At 41.8% G+C, this 27598-nt stretch overlaps 1 protein-coding gene across 6 annotated transcripts in view; it reads left to right on the top strand.

The window, feature by feature from the left end:
• large1 (LARGE xylosyl- and glucuronyltransferase 1) overlaps window positions 1-27432 on the top strand; it is a 160615-nt gene extending 133183 nt beyond the window's left edge. For all 6 annotated transcript variants that reach the window (XM_061762887.1, XM_061762889.1, XM_061762886.1 and 3 more), the window contains 11 exons: window positions 2892-3015; window positions 4472-4643; window positions 13425-13529; window positions 16245-16357; window positions 20578-20703; window positions 21373-21528; window positions 23206-23369; window positions 24208-24486; window positions 24573-24719; window positions 25003-25198; window positions 26136-27432. In XM_061762887.1, coding sequence (XP_061618871.1) covers window positions 2892-3015; window positions 4472-4643; window positions 13425-13529; window positions 16245-16357; window positions 20578-20703; window positions 21373-21528; window positions 23206-23369; window positions 24208-24486; window positions 24573-24719; window positions 25003-25198; window positions 26136-26333 — 1780 coding nt within the window. In that variant the 3' untranslated portion in view covers window positions 26334-27432. The remainder of the gene's footprint in view (window positions 1-2891; window positions 3016-4471; window positions 4644-13424; window positions 13530-16244; window positions 16358-20577; window positions 20704-21372; window positions 21529-23205; window positions 23370-24207; window positions 24487-24572; window positions 24720-25002; window positions 25199-26135) is intronic.
• Window positions 27433-27598: the final 166 nt, after the last annotated feature.

Below are 27598 nucleotides of genomic sequence, written 5' to 3'. Positions count from 1 at the left end.
TGGATTGTGTCTTGTGCCCGAGATGTTGTTCGTGGTGCAACCAGTCCCAGCCACCATTTGTGCTGGTGGCTGGGACTGGTTCTGATGTTGCTACTTTACTTCGAGACTTTGTCAACTATGATTGTTTTGTCGCGCTGATGAGTCATACAAGGCAAACGGAGGCTTTGTCACCAGGAAGTACCAGGAAGTGCACACTAGCAACTTAGAAAGCTATTTGGTAGGACGCTAGGTAACGCTTGGCTCTGCTTAGCTTGGGATACAACGGAACTGACGAGGAGGATACTCTATTGCACAACTCACAGTCAGGGTTTTATGCAATTGAAGTGCAACATAAATGTAAACCAACAGGTAAGACATACATTCAACAAACGACGGATAACGTGAACACAGTTGAACAATAATGATGAACATTATTCACGAAACTGCACCCGTTACCCTGATGCACCTGTCACTCTGAAACCACTCCAGATTTGAGACTTCAGACTGTAACCTTTTTAGTCCTTGATACGTGGTTTTGTACAGTACAAAATCCATTGGACACCTACCAACTGTCATGGTTTATAGGTTGGACATTTCTTCGCGCAATTTAAGTTGCTCTTATTTGTCAACATGGCAACATGTCTTCCCATATGCTGAGATTTCATTTATAAGTATATATATATATATACCATTATTGACTGAAATGGTTGATGCTGTTGTGACAATTGAATGAACAAACCGAATGCGAGACCGGTGGTATGGACACAAAACTCTGCTTGCAGCACCGTGATGTCATTGAGTTATTGTATGTGAAGGTGAAGGTCCATGCTAAGAAATATCCTTTCTAGGTTCACTCGTAGCTGACCGTGAGACAATACATCAATGGCCCTGCTCCTTGGACAACATTGTGAAGATTAGATCATCATGACGTGACCGTGATTATCAGGATGTGCTTGACTTATTCGCTTCTTTTTCCACGAGCATCCAGCAAAATGAATGGTGTTATTTGTCCAAAGGTTGTTGGGGCATTATTTGCACCGACAACTTGTATGGAGGGGGAGCTGCATCTCTGTTGTGCAGCTCGCAGACTCCTAGAGTAAGTGCAGCTGACACGTTGATTCCCAAAGTCATTCAGCCTCTGCTTTCCCGTGGCGCTCGCATCCCCTGTTAAGTTTCTCTCATTCTTGACCTGATTTAGATTCCTGAATACCTACTGAGTGCGTACACCCTCACCGACACGCATACAAGCTGGTGTTTGGTGAAATGCATTAAGCAGCATAAATCCCTTTAAGCTGTCTCATCTAATTTCAAAGGAGTCCCAGGATAAAAGATGCAGTTCCTCCTGGGTCAGGCTTTATTGTCTCTTCTGTATAAGCTTTGGCCGTCCTGTCTGATGAATCATCTCCTTCATGGCGTTGTGTCTCCCCGAGGCCGCGATGCACGCGCCGTCCAAACGATATTTAGATTAGCAGAAACAATCTCCTCTAACGGTCGACATAGTTGCTTGCTCGAGAGGTTTCATGCATATCACACAGTCTTCATCAGCAGATGCAGTTTAGCTGAGGAAGACTGCTTGGATAGTCAAGTGTACTCGTTCAGGCATTCAGGTTAGTTAGTCTGTTGATTAGATTGATATTAGAATATATTACAAAAAGGATTTTTCGATCAACTCTCCCACGATTAACAATTAGTGATATAAAGGTGGATGGTCATGTTTGGCTGGAGTTATATATTCCTTTGCAGTCCGGACACAGGGGTGAACAACTCCTGCTCTGGAGGAAGCCTTAGAGTCTCCCAAAACACCACAAAAGTTGGCTAGAGTTGTCTGCATTGCGCTTAAAAAAAAATAAAAAATTGGTAGATTGGCCAGAAAAGTTGCCAAGTTGGCTGCAATTGCATGACACAGAACTATCCCCCACAACAAGAGTGATCGGAACAAGTGATTGTTTTTTTGAAATGTGAAAAGAGAAATGCATAACGTGTCTCGTTTAAGCCACTGCGGTTGATACAGATTGAGGCATATATATATATATATATATATATATATATATATATGCCAAAAACTAAAGAAACAAAGACAATAAATTTACAGTACTGTAAAACAATGCCCCAGTTAGTCGCTTGGTGGCTAATCCTCTCTTGAAAAATAAACGTAAACGGTCTCTCAGATTGATTAAAGTGTCGAGACCTGTAAACAAGTTCTTTAAGTATTAAAGATGATCTGACGCGATGGAGATTGCCTAATTTAGCTTTATTTAGCTTTAAACTCCATCTTGGTGTTAACTGGGGCTGCAACGATTAATTGAATAAGCCGAATAATTTGATTCCGAATAAAAGCAAAATACCTGCCTCGAACCTTTGCAGGGGTGATTTTTTTTTTCCTCCCCCCCACGAGGACTAATGTAACAGCAGTCGCACGCCACCAGTCTGTGTAGAAATAAGCTGGCGCAATAGCAGCAAACCACATGGAGAGAGTGTAAAAGACTGAGATTGTCCAACGTTTGAGATCATTTCACAATAAAAATGAAAGTTGAAGTGCAAAATGTACCACAACAGCGTGTTTACGATTGCTTACTCAAGGCAACGTTTCAATGTTAGCCTCGTGTATAGTCTCCTGGTTATGAAATTGTCAAAATAGTGGGCTCGACTCGCCGTGACACTGTTTCAATTAATATTCTTCCACTTAAACAGCATTATTGCTTTAAATAGCTGTGAAAAGTGACTTTGTTGTGAAATAGTCTTCAAAGTAGGACAACGCGTGTAAGATCTTTTTTCCACCCCACCCTCCCTCCTTCTGGTTTGACAATGCACTTAAATTTATCATTCGAGCATATTTGAAAGTGTAGAATGCGTTGAGGTTTCTGCAAAATTGCATAAAATGTATTTAAGTCTCCGTGTGTGCGTATCCACAGGCGGAACCCCCTCCATTTCCATTTCATCACCGACTCCATAGCTCAGCAAATCCTGTCGTCTCTGTTCCACACCTGGATGGTTCCTGCTGTCCGGGTCAACTTCTATGATGGCGATGAGCTGAAGGTGAGAAACACAGGCTCCCGTTTGCTTGACTAGCTCGCTGCTTTACTTCCTGTCATTGTACCTACTGGTCCCTTTTAGAATTGACACACTTTTATTTCAGTTACGTCATTCTTATCTGAAAGAGAGTCCTTGCCAGCTCAAAAGTTTGTGGAAACAAATTACGTTGCGATGGTATGAAATATTGTCCTTGACTCGGTGAACTGCCTGGTGTATCTGCAAGTTAAGAAAATAAGCAACTTTCCCCAAATAACCACATCCCTTTCTCGCTTCAGGACAAAATAAATACAAAATGGTGGTTAATATAATTATCTTATTTCATAGACACTATAGATTATTCACTGACATGAGAGAGCTAACATTTGCGATAAGACCATTTTCGCATCCTAAATAGCGTGTTAGTATTGCAGCAACGGAATGAATGCCCTGGGTGTGACGGATGTAATGTTAACTCTATTTCAGCAGTTTTATGCAAACAGCGTCCTTTGCACACAGACAGCGGAGGGTAAGCAGTGCCGCTCGTGCCCGCTTCCTTATGACAGGCAACATTGAGTCCCACAGATGATGATAATGCTCAGTGAAAATAAACGCTTACATTTGTATACAGGGCACTTTTTTACCCCCACCACTTGAAGCCAAATGCCAAAAAGTGCCCAGTTTAAATATCCAACTTGTCCAAGTTTAGGGAACAAAATGAAACCATATTTTAAGATAGTTTACCTCCGAGATATAGTTGAGTTTTTAGTCATGTGGATGCTATACTGCCAAGCCTGCCGTATTTTCCAAGAGCAGCAGATTCTCATTTAGTGTGAGGTCAAGTTAAAAACAGCTGTGTTCCGAGCCCATGGCTGTATGAATCACCGAAATAATACCTGCACGTCACATGAACGTTATTGTTTAATGCCAAATAATAATTTATCCGATTAATCGATGGGATAATCGGTAATGCAATAGCTACAGCCCTTGTATACTTATTGTAATGCCCTCACATGTGCAAAAGGAGAGCCACAGGGACGATGGACTTTTTAGCCGTTTGTTGAATGCCAAGAGTACAGTAAAACGTATAAACACAATGAGCATCCTCACACAGCAGCTGCTGGCGGCCACAGCTCACGCTCACATGAGCCCCACCCCTTAAAGGAACCGATATAACGAACAGACAAATGAAAATACGTGCAGTATTTTCTGTCCATTTAATGCTTATTTTTTAGAATGTTTAAATACTTTTACAGTGTGTTGAATAAGTGTGTTTTAATTCTTTTAAATATGTGTAATGTGTGTTCACCTATTGCCGGTGGGTCTGGTACGTAATCCCAAGTGATAAATGAGGGGTTCACTGTCATATGAAGGCGCTTTACAGATGTAAACAACTGCTAAATGTTCTACAATAGCAGCATCCAGACTTGTAATAACGCTGACGGATTGTTGTGTTTGCTATTTCGATGTGCTAATAATGCAGTCTGAGGTGTCGTGGATCCCCAACAAGCATTATTCTGGAATCTACGGTTTAATGAAGCTGGTGCTCACCAAGACGCTTCCGCCAGATCTCCAAAAAGTCATCGTCCTGGACACAGACATCACATTCGCCACGGATATCGCCGAGTTGTGGGCCGTCTTCCATAAATTCAAAGGTAACATGGCATCCCTTTTTTTGCCCTTCTTGAGAATTCTCATTGTATCCTATTGATTAGATTCAGTCTTCCATCCGCCACTTACATCACAGGTTTTTGGGGCACCGAACATAGGCCAAATTATTTTAGACATGGGCAAAAAAATAAATAAAAATGCTATTTCTTCCCGAATTTTGACAAAGTTGAGGAATCTTTCGTAATAAATTTGGTCTTTCAAAAGACGCTTAACAGTTTCATTTGAGCTGAGTTCACATAATGATAGAAAACCTAATTAAAAAGTTTTTTTATTTTTAAGACTTAAAGGATGGCTCGAGAGCATTATAGGCATAAAAGGCAGTGTGTGTCACAAGGGCACCAAGCCCGCGGTTGCCGAAGGTTGCGGGAAGTCACGTAGGCGCGGGGTGGTGGCGAATCACTTCAAAGATTTATCGAAGCCGCTGTCCTATAGAGCAGCGCAGCCGGCACCGCTTTGGATCAATCTTTGTTAACAGTTGACTCCAATGCACCACATCTGCCACCCACTCCTCGTCCAGTCCGGCTGAGTCGTCCGTCCCCATTATGTTGAAAAGCAAAAGTAGGCACGAACATACACTTGGGGAAAAGCTATACTTCAACTTGAGCGACTTTTTAATCGAGACTGTTCATGCTGGGATGTATGGTAACACTTTTGCCAGCAAAGCCCTTAATGCATTTGCTTTAATTGGTCATTTTAGACCACACTTGTCACTCAAAACACGTACTGTATATGTCAAATTATCTTTCCCCTTTGAAATGTATGGAATTGCCATGAATCCATTCGACTCTCCCAAAAAAAACAAGAACAGTTGTGGTTTTTTTTCCAAAGAAAAATAGCACTCTATAATAGTGTACTTTTTCAAACCATAATGACATCCTGAAATAGATTGTAAAGAATTAATCAGTTTTTGCCACTTTTTTTTAAACTTCATTTCAGTTAACATTGTGCTGCTCCCTCTGGTGTGTGTGTCTTGGCCACCAGGGGGCAGTATAATGCAGACACACGGAGACAGTCACAGCTCCTTAGTAAGCTGCAGTAATATTAGTTCACTATTATCCAAACTGCTGCTTGTTGTGAAGTGAGTTTAAGTTTAGTTCACTTTTTCGTATCTTGAGTTTTTTTCTCGCAAGTCAGAGCAAAAAAACGTCTGAGCAACGCCTCGTATGTCAAAATGTCGAAGTCGTAACTCGGGTCAGTCGTATCTCAAGGCACCGCTGTATAGTTGAGGAATGGTAAAAGCTCAAGTAACTACAGCTTGTGTACATCAAAACTGTCATGAGAGAGCTATTTTTTTTCAATACAAATAGCAATAATGGCCTGTCATTGGGAACATTTTCCTTTGAATGAGTCATCTCATAAGCCTCCGCTGCCTGCCTGGTCACCTCACACACGGATGAAAGAAAGGCTTGTAAACCAGGATGTGTGGCGTTGTTTTAAAAGCTCCGTCGAGGCAGCGTTTTTCGGTATTAGGTGCGTCCCAAATTATAGAAGGGAACTCCAAATAACAAGTGATAATATCATCTAAATAACAATAATAATAGGTCTTGTTCACCACAGCGATGCAAGGAGTCTCATTCGGGTGCATTTCTATTTGCACAGCCTTTCACAGGGATTTTGGGCGTTCAGTGAGTTTTTCTGACGTTTTGGCTGTATTCTTTCTCTTAACAATCACAACCTTAGCGAACCACCACAGTACGTTAATTTTGATGCATTATTTGTTCACTTTGCTGCATTTACGCTCAATATTATTGGCCTGTGATCCTAAAGTGTGGAATTTTACCGTCAATATTCCACCATGAAGACCGTACTATTGGACCAAGCAGCTGTTTTATAAGTGCATTTATAGGGCCTCAGTGCATAATGACTGCTTGTGATGCTCTCAACATGTTACTTTCAGTGTTGTTTTCACTGATCTAATGGTTCCTTGCTCGTATTGTTTAGTGGTACTTTAAATGCGCTCCGAAGGATATTTTTAGCCCATCGAGCATAATTGTGGATCCATTGGAGCCCATGTTTCCTGTTGGCTTTGACACTTTGTCAATTAAGTACTATGCCCATCAATGGATTGAATTTTCCTGCTCGCCTGCAGGTCTTTTCCCCCTGCACACCTTGTGTTTTGCTGCACGATTCTGGCAGCACGGCACGGTGTCCAGTTTTTGTGCCCTTAAATGCTGACTTGCTGATGGATTCTAAAACCACAAGAGTGATGTACATCATTTATCCATCCAGTGTCCGAAATCCCTGCTGGTTTCCTGGCATCCCTCCTCAATTCTAATCATCAGATATTCTAAGGTTGGGTAAGAGCTCTAGAGAAATTAAGAGTACCACTCCAGACCCTCGCTTTACCTTCATTCCCATATACAGCACCATGCCCTCCAGAAAGTGCAGTCCGTGACCCTTGTCGCTTTGACAAATTTGAGAGGCCCGCGATGGTGTGTATCAAGCAGCGGAGGGCAGGCAGGTTGAGGTCAGGTGCTTAATGTAGAAGTGTTCGGGGGATTGAACAGTGTGTTGTAATGCCTTTGAACTCATTAATTCTTCAACATCTCTCAGGAGCTCTGTGTAGTCGGAGCCCATTTCTCCTCAATAGGCATGTTCCTGCTTTCCATTTATGAACATGATGTACAGTGCGTGTCCTGGAGATGTTAATAGATTGTGCCCCCATTCCTTCCTGGTCCCATGTTGCACCTTGTACTTTTTCATAACAAATCTTTTGTGATGGGGCCAGAGGCACATCGTATGCCCATGTCTGCCGAGAATGTAATGAATCAGGAATTTGAACTTGTACTTGAAACGTGGGTTGTATGAAAAAATAAGTGGACGTCAATTGTAATGAAGAATTATCCGTGGACACTGTGGACTGGTTTGTAGGAAATCCGCCGACTGAACTGTACCTAGGCAGTGATTCTTTTGAACGCCACTAGTATGTCAAAACACACAAGGTATTTGTGTGTAAGTTTGTGAGTAACATTTGAAATTGCTAACTTTTACTATAATAAACTCAAGGCTTCACAAAAAAAATTGCCATTTTGAAAACACTTAAAATGACAAATTTTTGACTGGGAGGTAAAACAACACCTATTATAAGAAATACCTATTTTTCTTCTTGGACCACTGTGCTGTCAATCGGAAGTCAGCGTCACTTAGATTATTGTTGGTTAGTTAAGCTCGCTAACTACAATGATGTTCTGCTTAATTTTTTTATTATTACATTTTTTTTAACCATTACTCCAGTTGAAAAATGATGACGACATAGTGTAAATAGATCGCCGGCTAATTTGACTTCTGGGATTTTCCTCAATGCAACTCATAATGTGGTTGAATAATGTGAATGGCCTCTACTTAACGGTACTCCCTCCATAGATTTTTTTGGCCATGCTCTTTCTTCCTTCTTCTCGTATACCACGATTGTTTGCAAAAAGGTTTTCCTACCGTTGTCTAAGTCATGCCGTGACATGTTCCTGCATTGTTCAAAGGTCAGAAAAAACATGGCAGCGGTGGTTGAAGGGAATCAATACATTACAAGACACGAGATTGTAACAATTGGGAAAACTTTTCTCATTTCCGCTGCCCATTCCGTAGTCACCGGAGCGTGGCGATTCTCAACACCACAGAGCACAGAACTAAAAGACCGCCAGCCACCTCCGTTGTTAAATGCGCTCCTGTAATCACACAGTCCTGTAAACATATTACGGCATTTTGACAGTTGTGTTAAAGATTACAGTATAAGATCGGTTTCTACTATCATCCCTTAAATCTTCAATCCACCATTAATCGACATCTATCTGTGTTGATACTCATTGAATAAAGGGGGTGTTTTTTATGTAGACTAATAATACATTATTAAAAAATTCATGACAATCACAGCTCTGATTGCGTGCCAAGCAAGCCATGTGTTCCTCACTGATCTCGTGCATATGGTCAGTTTATGGTGTTAAAATGCATGAGTAGCAAAGATGAGAGAGAAGAAAAAGGACACGAACCATGTGACGATAATGATGATGAAAGACATTCACGATTAGACCTCATTATGTCTGTTTCTCGAGGGTATAGGCACAATTTTCTATTTTTTCCCCCACTTTAAGCGTGGTACATCGTGGTAACCCTAACCCAGTATTATGTAGAACCTGTCCCCCCCCCACCCCCTTTCAACCAAAGTTAGAATAGGCCAAATAATCTGGTCTCCAAATATTTTCGTGACCGATTATCCTGAGGCGTGTTAAGAGTGATTTAAGGACCCAACCCACTCGATGATGCAGAGCACACCCTCTCCTCCATCCTCTCCCGTCAGGCAGGAGGCGACGGACGGAGCATCTGGTGCAGGACCACCAGGCTGAGGCACAACTTCTGTTCGGAAGATGTTAGACTATTAAACTTGAACAGTGCTCTTTGGCGCTGACATCAGCCCCCTCCCCTCCCATGCCCTTGCCCGATGAACACTTTATTCTCTTAAAAGTACGAAAAACCGTGTTGATATCATGTGCATTTCAAGCCTCTGCATTTGTATTTCTTCTGCATCCACATTCTTGCTGCATTTGCATCACATAATTACCTGCCATGAGAGGTTACTTTTCTCCACCATCACGTCACGCCTCGTCCCAATACCCCGTCATCGTTAGAACAACAGAACTAATTGCAGGTGATGCTTGGGGAGTATTACTTCGCCAGCTACCTGTCCTTGAATTAGCAGCACTTAGTGTATTGCTGTTTCCTAAGTGCAGGACACATCATTTGTCTCGTATTCAGCATTTTAAACCCCGTGTGTCAAAAAGGCTTTTTAGCTGATCAGTTGGTGTTCAAGGGCACCGGGACAAAGATGATGTCCCGGTGACAATCAATTGCCTCGCCCTGCCAGCTCGCAATTTAACGCTGTGTTTTGATACACTTTATTTGTTTCTGTGCCTCTGGTTCCAATAAAAATCCGCTTTGTGGTGTCACATTTCTTCCACGTGCTCATTTCCACAACATACCCTCCCTTTTGGTCTGCCCACTATGCTGCATTGCAGTAATACTAGTAAATATTCAACATTTATTAGCTCCAACTCCATCTGTTCATCTTCAGCTGGGACTGTTTGAAGTGCACAAAGAAACACAGCGGAAACCTTGCCAGGGCAATTGTGGCATAATACAGACCACTGTGCTCTCAACAGAAGTTGTTTACTGCCCACGTCTATTGTGGCCAACGCTTTGCCCTTCTCTTCCTCCTCTCCTTTGTAATAAATTTGCAAAAAAAAAAAAAAAAACTGATTAAAATCCATGTATCCCTCCGGGATTGCAAATCGGTTGCCTTCTCTCATGCGCTGGAGACCCCTTGACTTTATAGTAATTTGTTAGTTAACTTCCAATTTGGTCTCATTTCAAATGTTCCTCTGGTAATCAATTATAATTGTAACACGTATTAATTGTACAAACAATGCAGCAAAATAGTGTTACAGTGAACCCCCACTATTCATGAGGTGCGTTCAAGGACTGTCAGCAAAACAGGACATCTCGGACGCAAACAAAACCCCCAAAAATAGTAAATGAAACCGAACAAAAACCAGATGGTGCCAAAATACAACAGTTATTGCTTTGGGCTGAGCACAGAAACAGCGATGAGATGAGCTTTTCAGTGAACAATGGAGGCTAGGTTCCCCCCAACCCGCCGAAAACAAATATGCAAATTAGTGAATGCCGAACCACAAATATGCACTGCTTCATTGTAGCCCAATTATGCGTTGATATTTGTCAAACTTTAATTTACCAATTTCAGTAACATTGCCACTTTTTCCTCACAAGTTAGGAGATTATTCACATAACCTAACTTTTTTTTCTTGTGATATTTGCTAACGATTTACGTCTAGCCACCAACTGAACTGTTGACCGCATGTTTAACGTGTGGGTGCTTCTTCCCCCCTAATGAGTCACGTGCACATAATCGTATGTTCAGCTCCGCATTGAACTCTACAGATTGTTGTTCAATAGCAGATATTGACTTGAATTCCTCAGAGACCTGAAAACCTGTTTGTGATTTGCAAAATCAATAGCATCTAAACCGTTATAATGCGCATTTTTCTGCTTTGAAGAATGAAACTAAAAAGCCAAAATGCTGATTCGGTATCTTTGGCTGACAGCTGAGCGCTTTGTTTGAATCCAGACGCCAATGTGAGCTATTTGCTTCCGCTGTATTTATTTCTTTGAATTTATTTCAAAAGGGGCATTTGTTTGTTTGTGTCCTTGCTTCTTTTGTCGGTCTGCCGAGTCTCTTTTCTTGTTTTTTTTTTCTAGAAATGTGACAGACGGCAAAGGCTGCCAGGCCCACTGTTTTTCCCAATTAAAAGTATTTAATTGCATTCCAATTTAACAAGGTCACTGTGTTAATGTTTTGGTGTTTTTTTTTTTCGTTTCAATCCCATCAGTCATAGTTTCCTCTTCATTTTGCAACTCTTAGATGTTTGCTTTCTAGGATAGTGGCGAGCTGAGCTATTTTAAAGTCTCTGTATTGAAGCAGTTTGGTGCTAAGAAGGAATTCATCCACAAATTAGACAATACCCACCTGTTCCAGCCCTAAAGATGATTGATGATGATGTTTTACATTCATTTATTTTTGGTATTGTTAAACACTGTTTATAATCGAAACTATGTATTTTGTAACGGGGTCTTATATTAAGGCTTAATCCTCGCGAATATTGTCCACAAATCGACCAAAGGTTGTCAGTGAGCTCTTCTCCTTTGCCGAAATAATCCATCCACCTCACAGGTGGAATTTGACGCGGACTTTTAAATTGTTAGTAATTTAAACTTGTTACGATTCCGATCTTGCAACTTCATGACTTTTCTGGTCATGTTGCCTTATTATTCTTGTAACATAACGACTTCGTTTTTGCTTTTGTGTGACTATTTCTCGTAAGATTCTGGCTCTGATATCGCAAATTTTAAGATTCTAATTTAATTCTGATATCATAGCGTTTATCTATGACTTTACTAACTTCATGGATTTTCTAGTAAGATTACAACTTTATTGTATTGCGAGGTTTTATCGTACGACTATGACTTAACTAAAGATATGGCTTCTGTCGTAAGACTCTTACGCTGTAATATTATGATAAAATTATGACTTACAATGACTGTAGCGTTACTAACTTTAATGCTTTTTGAGTCAGATGGACTTTTTGCATTGAATTTTTTCATAACTGACTGATGTCTTCATAACCTTTCTAGTAAAAGATACCATTTTATAATTTTTATGACTTGAACTGGCTTTGTGACTTTACAAATTTTATGATGTATGGAAAGATTATAGCTATAATCTCTCTACCTAAGTGCTTTTTTTCTTGTAACTTTACAACTCTTAATTTACAATTATTCTCACTTAAAAGTGTCTCATAATGTGTGGCTTTCGGTTCTAATTTCTCATTCCCTAATTTTGAGTCAATGAGTTTTATCTCGTAACTTTACATTATTCTCTCGGTCTTTTCTGACTTTTTTTTTCTTGTAATTTGAGCTGTTTTTCAGTGTGGCCCTTCCTTGTAATGCTTTCATCTGCTTCCGTATTGAATGAGAAAAATCCCACAATATGCCCATGACTAGTTTTTATTTTATTTTCATACTCCATTATATAACCAGATTTAAAAAAAAATAAAAAAATAAAAAAATTAAAAAAAACTGGTTTCTCTTTTTGTACCCGAACAGCACGGCCTTCTTGCCTCTTGGAGCAGCATTTGATGTTTGTTGACGACTCCCCATCACAGTAATTTAAACAAGGCATGATGATAATGAATATTTTACCACCCGACACCGCTCGAATAAACATCGGGGATGTTTGGGGAGCAGCTCAATTTAAAAAAGGACCACAAAGTTTGATTGAATTACCTTTTTGCTTCTAATCATTCCTCTCTGTCATCGCCGCTGCCGGCTCAAACAATCTCCTGATTATCCACCTTTATTGAAGCTTCCTCTCCTTCGTCCACGTCTGCTGTCTGTCTCCTTGACCTTTACATCTGACTGGCTTGTCTGGCTGCACCCTTAAGCCCCCCCACATACATCCCATCCTTCCCTCTCTTGGCTTTAACAGCTTTATTAAGTTCCGCCTCCTTTTACCCCCCCCATCTGCCGTTTATCCCATCCATAGCGCTAAATCTTTCAGTTCGAACGAGCTAATTATGGAACTCCCCGAGTGCCTATTGTCACGGCAGTGTCAGCTGGGAGTTAAAGTTCTCCCCCGCAGTTTGCCGTTGACTCAGGCATAAAAGCCATCTTTATGAAGGGATTAAGGTGCCCCTCAAGTGTTGGCCGCTGATCCCATCTGACCATTTTCTGTATGCAGACAATATGAAATGTGCTTTTTTTTTCTTCCCTTTTTTAAAGTCTCCCCGCTGTGCTTTTTGAAGGCCTAACATTACTTGTTCCTTAACTTAATTCCATATCTTTTCGTGTGATAAAACAGTTGCAAGCATGAATTAATCAACCTCTTGATAATATGGTCCATTAGAGATTTTCACACCTTGTAGAAAGTCCTGCATCATTTACTTCAATGATTCAATATTCCGCTTTCATTGAACCTTAAAGGTGTATGAGCTCTGATAATAAACACGAACTTGTAATGTGTTGGGATGTTAATAGCAATAATAATACGGGGAACCCTCAAAGGAACTACGTTGAAATGAGTAAAAGAGCTTCTAGTAGCGCTTTGCCCCCTACTTTGTTCTGACTAATAATAATCATAACCCTGGCTTGACTGAGAAGGATTTGAGGAAAGTAAAAGTAGCGTTTTGTGCTTGTTTCAGGCCAGCAGGTCCTGGGTCTGGTGGAGAACCAGAGCGACTGGTACCTCGGAAACCTGTGGAAGAACCACCGGCCGTGGCCGGCCCTGGGTCGAGGTTTCAACACCGGTGAGTACCACAAACGTGATTGCAGATTCATTGACTTGAAGCTCAGATCGTCAATGCCCGGTGGCAGTTGACCAGTCGGGTCGACCCCGAATGTGGATACACTGGCAGTCGGATTTGGAGGACGTTCGCATATTCCAATTCCATTTTTCCTATTTGCACTGCCACAACTCATATCCCAATTATGCCACTCGAGAGCATGAAAACGTCACTTGACACTTGTCACTTGAGCCGTGCAGTTGAAATTCAGTTGTTTTTGTTTTTTAGCCCTATTCATTTTGTAAATAGCCTCAAAACAAAAACAGAGGCACTTATTTGTTTTTCATAAACCAACAATCTTGAGTGATAAATGTAATGTTTTAACCAAAATGATTTGATTAAATGACCTATGAAATGATGAAATATGTTGGTTTCAATATAAGGCCGTTCCAAATCTGACTAAAAAAAACAATTCCTTAAACATTAATGAATTTTCCACACTTAATAATGTGAAATGCTTTTATTTTACACACTAACATAAGTGTAGATGTTTGCACTTGTACATTTGCCTTTGCACCTCACCTTGGTTTTCTGACTGTACAAAGGCCGCTGCCAAATTATTATCAATTCCAAACTTGAATTGGCAACATCGATTTTGACCACATCCTAATCGGATAACCTTTGTTTCCACCTTGGTGCAGGCAACTCTTGTTAATAATAAGCGTCATAAAAGCGCGCTACAGCAAAGTGGTCTATAAAGAGCACAGAGTGTAACAGAACAAAAACAAAAGTGATTGTTTTGGAGAGCTTTGTAAATAAAAATAGATCTACCAGTTTCGATCGCATCTTTAAAAATACAATAAAATGACTCCTCTAGTTATAGAGTTGGTACCAATATACTGTATGTATGTGAGAGAATAAAGAACCAGCGTCTATGTGGAGATTACAACTAATCTATTTCCTGATTTATCGCTTGAGTTCAAGATTAGCGTTGATAGCAGGTGTGCTACAATGTATTTTCCTCAGATTTACAGTGGAGATAAGCAGCGTTAGAGCTTCTATTAGTCCCGCAATAAAGCATTTTCTTAAAATTAATATATATATATAATAGGTAAAGGTTAAGCACTATATTATGATCAAACTGGAATACTTTCTAGTACCTTTTAGAGAGCTCCTTGTGCAAGTACAAAATCCCCGCAGAGAGCAGAAATGATGAGTCATGCTGCAATACGCTTCAGAAAAGCCGCACTGTGAAAATGTTGTCATTTCAAAGCCGTTAGAAGGTTAGAGCAAGGGCACGTTTTTTTATTTCAACTTCCAAAGCTTCTCATGTTATTTTATTTTATTTTTTCTACGTACAGTTCAACCCAGAATGATTCATTTCCTTTTTGAGTAAATTGTTATTTGGTGAACGGGTATCTTTTTAGTCGGCGATGACACAAGAAAGTGTCAAAAGATGGATTTTCAAGAGAATATGAATAAAACTTATTATTCATACCCTTGACATATCCTTGCATATGTTCTAAATCACTAGTTATCAAACGTTTTGCTCCAAGTACCACCTAAAAGAATACTTGGCTCTCCAAGTAACCAACATTAAAATCCAGAAGCGTAATAAGACAGAGGTTATTCTAAGCCATTGTAACATTATGCACGTTTAACATTAAAACTTTGTTTACAAATGGGGGGGGGGGGGGGGGGGGGGTGAATTGTTCATAATTATTCAATTATAATGTATTGTACACAAGAGTTAAATATTTTACCGAAATAAATGTTGGAAAGAAATGGCTCTGAAATATGAAAATGGATTGATCTTACAAATGAACCACAACTGTGCTGTACTTTGGGCACTGATTTTCACGGATCACTAGAGGGAGCCACACTTTGACAATCACTCTTAAATCATGAGAGCGCTCCAGAAGCCACCCAGTTCCTTTTTAAAATGATGTAATGTGGAGTATCACAAGAGTCCTCCAATTTTTTTATTTTATTATTTTTTTTTGTTTTTGTTTTTTTTATAAATACAATTTTCATATAATTTGTGCGTTAATTGCTTATGAAGGCAGACATCCAAAAAACGGTTTTGGGTACACCCATCCCTCGAGTAACAATCGTGTAGCTGAAACAGCGTCATTTACAGTCGACCGACGTCTTTCCTCCCAGTTCAGCAGGTCTTCATGAGTGGCTAATCTTGCTATTAACCTTTTGAGTCGTTCACCTTCGTGCCACGGGGACTTTCGACCGAACCGGGGAGCAGAACGGCTGTTTGTAAATCACAGAAAAGTGAGTCAAAGACCTCCAGTCCAGCTGCGGTTGGTCTGCTGTGTGGCTGCGGCCATAACAACAGATGGAGCACAGCGGGACATGAAGACTGGTTGGTTTGCTCCGGTCTTCTCCCCTTGAAAATTGGATGCCTGATTTTATTTGTCGCTGCCCGTAAGATTTATTTTATGAGCAAGGGAAGCGAGAAGTAGATCCCCCCCTGCCTTCAAGTCTTCCCTTTTTTGTATTTGGACAACGTTACGCTGAACGATTCGTGTTTCCAGACAGGTTTGAACATATCTTCTGCGTCTTTTGGCAGTCTGTTTGCAGGCTTATCGTCTACAGTTTTATCTGGGTAAACACAAGGCATGTGATTCCGAACCTCATGAATGAGACTTTATCTAGAGGAGGGTAGCTGAGATATGGCTCTCTGTTTGTTAAGATGCCATATTAAGGTGTCGCGTGTGTACTTCTCAGGGGTGATTTTGCTGCTCCTGGATCGACTGCGAAAGCTGCGATGGGAGCAGATGTGGAGGTTGACTGCGGAGCGGGAATTAATGAGCATGCTGTCTACTTCGTTGGCAGACCAGGTAAAACGCAAACATCCTCGCTTCACTCTACACTTTCCACCTGTGGTGTCACATCCCAAGTCAAATGCAATCTGTTGTGTGATGCTGGTTGACTTCCAAGTTCTTACGTCAATGCAAATGTTCCCAAAGTAATGGGATGTTAATGTGAAGTGAAATTGTTCATTGTCTACTGAGCAACCTAACTATTAACTGTGTCACTGTTAAGTATCAAACCTGACCCGTTTTCCGCAACTGGTACCCTTCTTCAGTGCTATCACGAACAAAAATTGTGATGGGATTTGATTAAAGACATTAATCTAGTTAATTAGCTTTGTTACTACCAAGACGAGACCCTGTACAGTACATGTGGTTAAACAACAAAATGCAATCATAAATTCCTTATTTTCCTTCTGACTATGGCATGCACAAGCAAAGTTTCTTTTTTTATTCCAACAAAGTGCATTTCTAGGAAGATTTCAAGCTGATAATCACAAGGTCGTAACTCGTAAAGGTGTTAGCCGTTCTTGCTCGAGTGGAGCACCGTCTGCTACCGGAGGGCTGAAGGCAGGGATACCTCGTCGTCGAAACTACCGTAATTTCTCGTGTGTAATGCGCACTCGTGTATAATGCGCACCCCCAAAGTTAAAAATTCTGGAAAACCCTTGTACCTATGTATAATGCATTTTTACAATGCATGATTTTGCTTCTACCCATATGATCAAAACATGAAGTATTATCTGTATTTTATTAGTTTTTCCAAAGAAATATTCTGAAGTTAAACACCTTATTTGAACACACAATACTTTCTTTTCATTTACTTGCTCTTATTTTGAAATTTACAGCCCTACTTTTATTTAGTAAATGAGAAAACACACAGTTGTGCTCATATGTTTGATTCCCCAGGCGGGATTAGTAAGATGTGTCCAATTCTTTCAAGAAAACATGAAGGACCAGGCGAAACACATTTAATTTTATTTTAATGGTATTCAAACTAAACTGTCAATCATTTCAGAAAAGCATTATCATTAAACGAAACATAACCGTATATACATTAATGATGGTTGTTCAGTCATCAGTCGTATTAAAAAACAAAAGCAAAACAATATTTCACAAATTCTCCCTGGGTATGTAAACGTATTAGCACAATTGTACATATATGCAGTCATATGTACCCCTGTCATATTGGAATGAAAGTGTCGTCTACACGTTTTTCATAACCACTAGGTGGCATACTAGAATGAAAGTGTACAACTTTTTTTGCATAACCTCTAGGGGGCGCTGGCATAGTGGAATGAAAGTGTACAGCTTTTTCATAACCTCTAGATGGCGGCATACATAGATAAAACGTGAACGTCTTTTTCATTTTCCACTATACCTATCTATAATGCGCCCTTTGATATTTTTTGGGGGGTAGAAAATGCGCATTATACACGAGAAATTGCGGTCATTTCCCCTCCAGTGTGGGAATGAATGGACACACTGTTTGGGGTTTTGGCTGTGGCTCCAACTTGTGCGCGCACACACCTCCACTACCTTCGAGCCTCACTCTTTTTCAGAGGTGGGTAGAGTTGCCAGAAATTGATTGATTGGTTGTGTGCGGTCTTGTGACTGCCTGGCTCCGTTTGATTGGTGAAATGGAGTCAAATGTCGCTCGTGGTTCCATTGGATTGGCGAAACAGTCGCGTGTCACATTTTACCAGAAAGGATTGGTTCATCTCCAACTCGTAACACTTGTGCGGCTTCCACTGTAATGGACAAAAGAAAAATGAAATGACGTTTTCAGTCGCAGCAGCATGGAAAAAGCGTGTTAATTAGTGCACGGACCTCCACCAACATTGCTGCAGTGCCAATGCACCACTTGGAACAACATGGAGTGTTTTTTTGAATGTGTCAGAATAAAATGGGCTTGAATTTTTCCTCCAAGTAATATTTTCTGCTGCTCATCTGCTTCCTTTTTTTTTTTTTTTTAAATGCACCTCGCTTGAAGACAGCTTTCCTTTTACAGTACATGGGGAAAATGAGCACTAAAAGGGTTTTTTTGTGTTGTGACATTTGGCTGAGAAAGGCTGGGCTCTGCCAGACGGGTTTACATTTCATTTAACAACAGTCGAACAGTCGGAGACGCGCTCCGTATGGACGTTTACTGGAGCGGGGCCAAAATGCGCTGGACCGCGCCTTCGCGACGACTGAGGTGACATCTGGCCGACGGTCGTGACACGCTGCCGCACTGTGACGACTCCCCACTTCCCACTCGCCAACAATCATGTCAGTGCCACAGCGTGGTTCACAATAGTCGCCCCTGAAAGGGGCGTGTGGGGGGGAAACAGCGTGACGTCATACAAGCAGTACACAATGTAAGCGGCCAGTGGATTTAATAGAGGAACTGAAGACTACCGGTAACAAAGGAGGAACGTGCAGGAAGACATTAGCGACGGTACTTGTCGTTCAGGACGAAATGGACTTTTAAAGACTCATTGTCGGTCTCTGTTTTGAATTGCTTGCATGTCTGAACGAACACGTATGTGCATTTCTCTCCCTGCCCCACCCACACTGTTTTTAGCATTGAGACAGAGAAGCGAATGTTACGGTTTTCCAAAAGTTCTTATTTGACACCCGAACACGTGACGTTTTTGGTGCTAAAAATGCTGTTGTTAGCCAGGTTTAAGCCCCTGTAACAAACTGTTTTCATATTTAATGAGTGATTATTTTCCATTCCACCAGAGGAAGCCCACGTATGGGAAGCACTTTGTGAGGTGTAAAGGGTCAAAATGTAATAAATCAGACCACGGTGCTTTCTTCTCATCCATTATCGCGTGTGAAACGAGGCGACGCTGTAATGGTAAACGCGGCCCATTTAGCATTTATCGCTTTTTCACACCGACCGGCCTGCAGCCTCGTAGCCCCGTCCCGAGATGCGTATGTTGTCAGGGCCTTTCACCAAGACCTTCCAGCCATACAGAGCTCATCTCGATGAGTGGTACGTTTATGAGATTTTAATTAAACCTTCATTAAGTAAAGTCCCGCAAGGTATGCAGTTTGGAAAATGAACGGGGGGGCTTCCGGAATCATTTGAGCGTTCCATATGCCTTCCGCCGTATGAGCTACTCCGACGGTCTGTCAAGCCCTCTTTATCGCGCCATTTATTACGCGGTTATTGAGCTTTTATGTCTCCCATTAGAGGATGGTGGTGGCTGTCACCGACTGTTGTCATGTGAGCCGGAAGATCTTAAGCGTTTATCATTTCGTTAAACACGATCGCATAGTTACGTGGAATCGGAAGAAGCAAGACCGGATCATTTTGAGTCTTTTTCATCACTTTTAAGGATATGTACTCAAGTATGCAGACTGTAATTGTGAATGTCTCAAAAGCTTTTGTATTCTAAACTCAGCCACACCATACTGATGCATGATATTATGTAAATTCTTCACTATTAAAAGTTAAGGGGGCAATGTACAGACTTGACACTGACCACATTCAAACTCAACACTAAATTATTCACATGCACTGAAATCGAAAATCCTTTGTAAATCTTCTGAGATGGATTTAATAAATATTTGAGCATCAGGCGGGACCTGATGAATTCTATGGGAGGTCTTTCAGCATATGTGAGGTCCTCACATTCAGTCTTAGATCCATTTTCCCGTCATTCCTGTCCAGGGAAATCAGTAGCTAGTCTGAATTGTGATGCACTAATTGTTTCAAAATCAAGCCTAAATAATGACTAAACACTGGGGTTTAGGTGTTATGAACGTAACCACATGCGAGCTACACAAGCCTTGAATTTTCTTGGTTAAATTGTGTCCGCATTTGCTTTTAATGGGTGGCCTCTCAAAATTTGACTGGGGCTCCCCCTGCTGGAATTGTCATTTCAACTTTATTGGCACAGGCAGTTTTTTGCATCTTAGGTGGTGCATACGATGCATCTCTGTTGATTTCTAATCAAGCACCTTGGCCATTTTTCAATGAAGGTAATGTTTTGTTACGTTCAGCATTGCAATATTTGAGCCTATTAGGCATCACAAATACATCCCTAGAGAAACTTCAAATACACTCTTCCGCTATGCATTTCCCGATCTTTATTTGTGAACTATATGAGACCAACTATTCCCACAAAGCCGGAAGCATGTAATTGTCCAAAATGTCTGGGCGAAATGAGGAATAAAAAAAATCCCAGCCCAGGTATCATGAGCCTCTGTAATAATAAATCCAAGTTCAAGTGCGCGTGTCCATGTGTGCGCAGGATATCTTCAATGCTGTGATCAAACAAAACCCGTTCCTGGTCCACCAGCTGCCCTGCTTCTGGAACGTTCAGCTGTCTGACCACACCCGCTCCGAGAAGTGCTACAAAGATGTGTCGGACCTCAAGGTGAGAAAATTAATATACTAATTAGTGGGTATAAGCGCAGACATTTATCAGAAACGGGAGGTTTTACGTGGTTGTTTGAGTTCACACTTGATGGTTGCGCAGTCACTTCAGGGAACTATTCGTAGACAAGCAATTAAAAAGTCGCTTTTCCAGATGTCCCATATAACAAGGCTTGAAAAAAGGTGAGGCATTAAAGTCAGACCGATATGAAAAACGGCGCCATCCGCAGCCATGCGTTTAGCAGGGCATTGGCGCGCATTCCGCGTTTGACATTGTTTTCCACGTTCAACTTGGTTTGAGATCGAATGTGCCCTCGGAGCGCAGAGTGTCGCTAAATGTTAATAATGCCTCGAGGCGCCAATGAGGTCAGACTCTAAATGAGTCAATAGTTATATGAACGCGCTTTCTGACGGATCGTCCACGGTTGCCCGAGCAGGCGTACGACGAGCGCAGTCAGCATCAGTCAGGAAAAGAAAATCACAAAGCACTGCTTTGACCACATTTCCATCTCGTTTGTATCAACTTACTGTATTATATCCAAACAAAATCAGTCCTACTCGTGCCTGTAAAGCAACCTTAATTAGGTGGGTACGCGATAACCCTCGGAAAACAAAACCACATACGACGACGACATTAACAGGCTTTCTTTCGTTGTCTTTTTCTGACAAGGTCATCCACTGGAACTCCCCGAAGAAACTAAGAGTCAAGAACAAGCACGTGGAGTTTTTCCGTAATCTCTACCTGACCTTCCTGGAGTACGACGGCAACCTGCTGCGCCGGGAGCTGTTCGGCTGTCCCAGCGAGGCCGATCACAACAGCGAGAATGTGAGCGCACGGGGACGATCATCCCGCCGAAATGCGAGCGGCTTATCGTCGCCGTCCCCGCGCGACTGCCGGCTTGAACTGGAATTCATGAATGTCTTGGTGAAAGAGGATGCCGGGTCACTATTCAGCGTGTGTCATGTTCGTAAGCACAAGCTGGCTCTTGAATCACGTTCGTGACGCTCGAGGGTTTGTTGGCGATGAGGACGGTTGATTAGGGACTAAACACATGGCAGTAATCCTCCCCTTTGTACTGAAGTCAATGGAGGTCATAGTCCTTTGTTACCATGACGGCATCTTTATCAAGCGGGTTGAGTGGAAGTTGTTTTTAGTTATTTTTTTGCTCCTGGGCTCCCCCAAGTGTAATTTTTCCCATTTCCCAAAGGAAATAGAACAGAAATGCAAAAACAGTAAACATCAGTTTTTCTTTTGGGCTAGTCAATTGTAATTTACAGTGACAAGTTTCTTCCCACTGCCTCTATTAATAGTTTCAACCATAATTATGGCAAAAACTATGAACCCAAAATACTTCAATATCATTTCAAAGTTGTTTACAACATTAGCCTTCAAAATAAATCACCTGTAGATGTTTTGATTTTGAAGTTGAAAATGTGACAACCATAAAACCTTTATTCATGCATGAGGCAATTTCAAGTGATATCTGTGCATTGTAATTATAACAATACGTTAAACACTGTACATTGTAAGACGGAATGACAAAGGCGTCATATGAAGATTTTCCGTTCCTTTTCTGAATTGTCACACAAGTGTAACAAGAAGTTAACCAACAAACAAGCAACAAAATGCTCTCATAGCTACGGAAACAAGTGCGGTAACGAGGGAGTCTCACTGCTGTCGTCGCTTACTATTGTTGCAAAGAAGAAAGAAAAGAAAAAACAAGCACAGTCGTTACAGTAATACTTGCACGAAATCCTAACACCGAATGTGATTGAGTATTGCCATATAAAGCGGTGGGGGATAATTATTTAATCATTAATTGTTATGGCTCGTTATAGATTACAGTCGTAGGCAAAGAATGACGAGCTGCAAGCAAAACACAAGCCCACTGAAGCCGAGTGAATTATTCACACAACACTCGGAACAACGGACGTACCGTACACGTGACAGTTCACTTTCAATATAGGGTAGTAACGGAGGCGCTTTATGGTCGTCGTGGCAATAACGATGACAATTCTCCTTACCAAAAGCCATCAAAAGGATTTCAGAGCTGCCGTTTGCACAATAAATGACTCCATATTGCTGCTTTATATTTTCTGGGTGCGATTTTCCAAGATCTTATAATAGCCTATTCGTGGATCGTGCTTTTTTGTTGTTGTTGTTGTAACATATGAAAGCAGACATTATGGGCAATATTAACAACTTTTGTGGCACTTGCGAAAGGGGATAAAAAAAAATCATGTGACAGATTATAAATCTCTTCCAAGGTCATTATGAATTGTTATCATGACATGACAATCTTAAAGGAGCTATATTATGTCATGTGTCCGTGATTTAAAAAAAAAAATATATATATATATATATATATATATATATTTTATTTTAATTTTTTTCATTATTATAATTTTTTTTTTTCCCCAGGTGCCATCCTAAAATGTTTGACATATTTATTACAGTTAAATTGTAAGTAATTGCTTAAAGTGTGCAACCCCCACCCCGTAGCTCCAGAAGACGCTTTCCGAGCTGGACGAAGACGACCCGTGCTACGAGTTCCGCCGCGAGCGATTTACCGTCCACAGAACGCACCTCTACTTCCTCCACTACGAGTACGAAGTCACGCCCGACAACGCGGACGTCACGCTAGTCGCGCAGCTCTCCATGGACAGGTACCGTTTCACACCACCGCTCCTGACAGCAAAGACTCAATTCCCAAGTTTTGAAAAGGTTAAATAATACCACTAATTGTACGCGGGGCCCCCTCTAGTGGTATGTGATAGAATCACTAAATACAGTTCAGTTGTATTTAACTTTGATGTTCAATACATTTGCATTTTATTCTTAAACATGTATTTTGGATTTTTTTTTATGTGCGGCACATTTTAATGGAATCATTATTTATTTTAGTACATTTAAGCACAGTGTTAATGTTCAAACTGCATAATGTTACCGTGCCTTATACTATGAAATATCCTTTTTTTTCTGTGGCACTTTGGTTTTTGCTCATATCCCCTCAAAATGAGTCTGATTCCACTAAAAAGTTTGAAAAATAACAGTTAACGGATCATTTATGGTAAACCAAAAACGGTTTCGTGTACTCTGCAAAAAAAGAAGAAAAATCCAAAGTCAGAATGTGACTTGTTGGCTTACTCAAGCAGGAAGCATGCTGGGGCAACAGGAAGAAGACGGATGGACACGTTTGGTTGAACAAATAAGATCGTCTGGGCTTTTGAATGGACACTGCCGGAATATAGATGACGGGGAGAATTTTCACGAGTCGTATTTTAAAACGAAAACAACGGAAGTAAGCGACAAACGGATGCTTGTTATGTAAATGCAAAAGATTTGACAGTCCAGAATAGAAGACCATTTCCCCATTTGAAAAATAAGCTGTTACAAAGCCAAACCGTTACTGTAGAGGCAGTGATGTAATAAATTAGCAACTGTGAAAGAATATACTTATTGTCTGTTGTTTTTAGTTAACGGTTTGTGTCGTCTGCTGCTTAGACTTCAGATGTTGGAGGCCATCTGTAAGCACTGGGAAGGCCCCATCAGCTTGGCCCTCTACCTGTCCGACGCAGAGGCCCAGCAGTTCCTGCGCTACGCTCAGGGCTCCGAGGTGCTCATGAGCCGAGGGAACGTGGGCTACCACGTAGTCTACAAAGAGGGACAGTTCTACCCGGTCAACCTTTTGCGAAACGTCGCCATGCGGCACGTCAACACGCCTTACATGTTTCTGTCGGACATCGATTTCTTGCCCATGTATGGCCTCTACGACTATCTCAGGTTAGCACTCTTAGTTTTCCCCCCAAAAATTGCATCTGTGCTGTTGCTAGTTTGCTAATAATGCGAGCCTTTGTGCCTACTTTCAGGAAGTCGGTTGTGCAGCTCGACATGGCCAACACCAAGAAAGCACTAGTGGTGCCGGCCTTCGAGACGCTGCGCTATCGCCTGTCCTACCCGAAATCCAAAGCCGAGCTGCTTTCTCAGCTGGACATGGGAACTCTTTTCACCTTCAGGTAACATCAGCTGCTCAACTTTCTTAGACAAAAAAGCAAAGATCAGATGTGGTTTGACCACAGTGAGTAAAAAAGATTGAATAAAATATGGCGCTCTTGAAATTCCATCCCCAACAGTTTGTTACGAGGATGCTTCACAGTTATAAAATGATTACAGCGCCTGTAGGATTTAGAAGTACTTCCAGGTTGTTGCGGCAAGAACAAGTCGGATCAAAACTTTACGATTCACGTGGAAAGAAATAGCATTTGTAATTTTTTGGTCGGCTAATTTCGGACAATCCAGGTACCACGTGTGGACCAAAGGCCACGCACCCACGAACTTTGCCAAATGGCGGACGGCCACCACGCCCTACCGGGTGGAGTGGGAAGCCGACTTCGAGCCGTACGTCATGGTGAGGCGGGACAGCCCCGAGTACGACCGCCGCTTCGTGGGCTTCGGCTGGAACAAGGTGGCGCACATCATGGAGCTGGATGCCCAGGTCAGAGACGCACCCTCACTTCCACTAGCTCATAGCTATCTTTTTTTAAAAGGTCGCTTTATTAATGAAACGGTCTGCGGACGTTTATTAATTCACTCTTTGAGTACTACTGCTCCAAAGACGTGGTCAGACATTGAAGCCATATGTGATGATTTACATTCTCCTCAATGTCTGTCTCAGTGGCTGATTTTGTACAACCACTATAGACTGTTTTTAAAAAAAATAGGAGGTCAAGGTCAAGTCCACCATCCCAAGATAATCATAATGGCAACACGCCAACACCCATCCGTTGCGTCGAGGAAATAGCGTGCTAGCTTCCAAACAAATACATTCATCTGCGATGTATTGTCCCTCTTTTGTTAACAGTTTGACCTCTGCAGAGGTCAACTTCCTGCTGAGTGACATACCACTTTCATATAATCATTGTGATGACTTTTTCCACAGAGCTGTGGGCCTTGTTTTGCCTTTTGGGGGCTTCATTCATATCAGTTATATTTGTTTGAGAATGATTGACAATTCAGTCTTACAAGCTTCATGAAATGTCTCGTTAAAATAATTGTTGATAAATGTGAATGAAATGCGTTAAATTACGATGTCCTAAAGAAAAGTTGTTTTTCACAGGCACAACAACTCGTTAGCAAAAGTGCAAAAATTCTTTCTATGCGTCTTACGTTTAATGAAGGCCAATGAAACCCACACTACTATAGCTATTGTTATACTGTTAGCCTAATAGAATAGCCATTTTTTGGGGGGAAACAAGAAAAAAAAGAGCTTTCCAAAACACCGCCTCTCGCCCACATCAGCTGGGGTAAATTCCAGCTCTGCCGCGACCCTCATGAGGACAAGCTTCACAGAAAATGGAGGGATGACCTTTATTAGCCACTGATAAGAGGTTGAAACCGTGTTCTTATTTCCCCCCCTCCCCCTCTCGCCACAGGAATACGAATTTGTGGTCCTCCCCAATGCGTACATGATCCACATGCCCCACGCCCCCAGCTTCGACATCACCAAGTTCCGCTCCAACAAGCAGTACCGGGTCTGCCTCAAGACCCTCAAGGAGGAGTTCCAGCAGAACATGTCGCGGCGCTACGGCTTCGCCGCTCTTAAGTACATGACGGCCGAGAACAACAGCTAGCCACTGCGGGCCCTCGCGTCCCCCGAGCCGTGAGCGACTGTACTGACTCGGTAAGATATCGGGGGGGGGGCGCGAGGGTAACGAGGCACGGCGCGGAAAAGACGGCCCTCGCGAGGTCAGAGGACCGGACTCGGACCTCCTTCAAAAATGTCGACCTTAAGTGCGCTGCGTACGGATCGGAGCTTTCACTGTCGGATCCGGGAAATAGTCAACCTCCCGCTCGGATGCGGGAGGAAAAAAAGCGACGTGAGCACGCTTGCGGACGCACGTGCAGGTGCGCGCGTGCGAGTCGGGCCTGGAAATCGATTAAGTGACAAGTTTGCGCAGCGCGGACCCCATCCAAGCGCCACGGCCGCACTCAAAAAAGCATTTTTGGACCGCGCCGCCGAGACAAATCGCTCAGCACAGAGACGATTCAAGCGAGCAGCCGGCCGGCCAATCAGCTGCGGGTACAAATCACAATCCGTCCTCCCCACTTCAAAAGGCAATGAAAATGTTCACCCGGCGTAAGCGTGCTCCAGTGTCGTGCGTGTGTGAATATTTTCTGCCCAAGCCACTGTGTTCAGTACAAACACAGTTCTGCTACTTTCCTTCCTACTTTTTTCACTCTTGCCTCCAGTTTGATGACAAATTAGTACTTAACGACTTACGGCAGTGTTTTTTTGTTTGTTTGTTTTTGAGGGTTTTGAGGGTTCCTTTTTTTTTTTCTGCACATCTAACGGTTGCTAAAGCCCGCACTAGATGAAATAATGAGGTCTGAAGGCATAAAAGCGCAGGAAAAACAAGCCTTTACATTTGGACATAATCTTATGAGATCCAATACAAGGGCTCAATCAGAGATTGTGCTTGGAGATACATCATGCTCAGTTTGAATTAGTTTCTTTACGAATTGAATAAAGTTTTTATTTTTGTGCTGAGAGCATTTGTTTATTTTTTTATTTGGTCTTGCTTAATGTCAGTTTTTGTTTGAACTGAATTCAGAGTTGATTTGAAGCATATTTGTCATTCACTCAATTTTGTATTTAATTTATACTGTTGTGAAACTAGAGGCCACTGTCTCCCCCTTCTTTTCCTCTCACTCTTTCCCCCCCCCCCCCCCCCCCAAAAGAAAAGGAGGCGCAGAAGAGCCGTCATGCAGGTGTGTGTGTTAACGTACAGTATGTTTTGTGTGCGTGCGTGTGTGTGATAGAGCGATTTTGCGTGTGCGCGACGTGGACGGGAGGGCTGACAGATGCTGCTACCTGAATAAAGTAAAATTGTCAAAC

The sequence above is a fragment of the Phyllopteryx taeniolatus genome, chromosome 22 (assembly GCF_024500385.1).
Source record: "Phyllopteryx taeniolatus isolate TA_2022b chromosome 22, UOR_Ptae_1.2, whole genome shotgun sequence".
NCBI lineage: Eukaryota > Metazoa > Chordata > Actinopteri > Syngnathiformes > Syngnathidae > Phyllopteryx > Phyllopteryx taeniolatus.
This window is presented reverse-complemented; position numbering and strand designations above follow the sequence as displayed.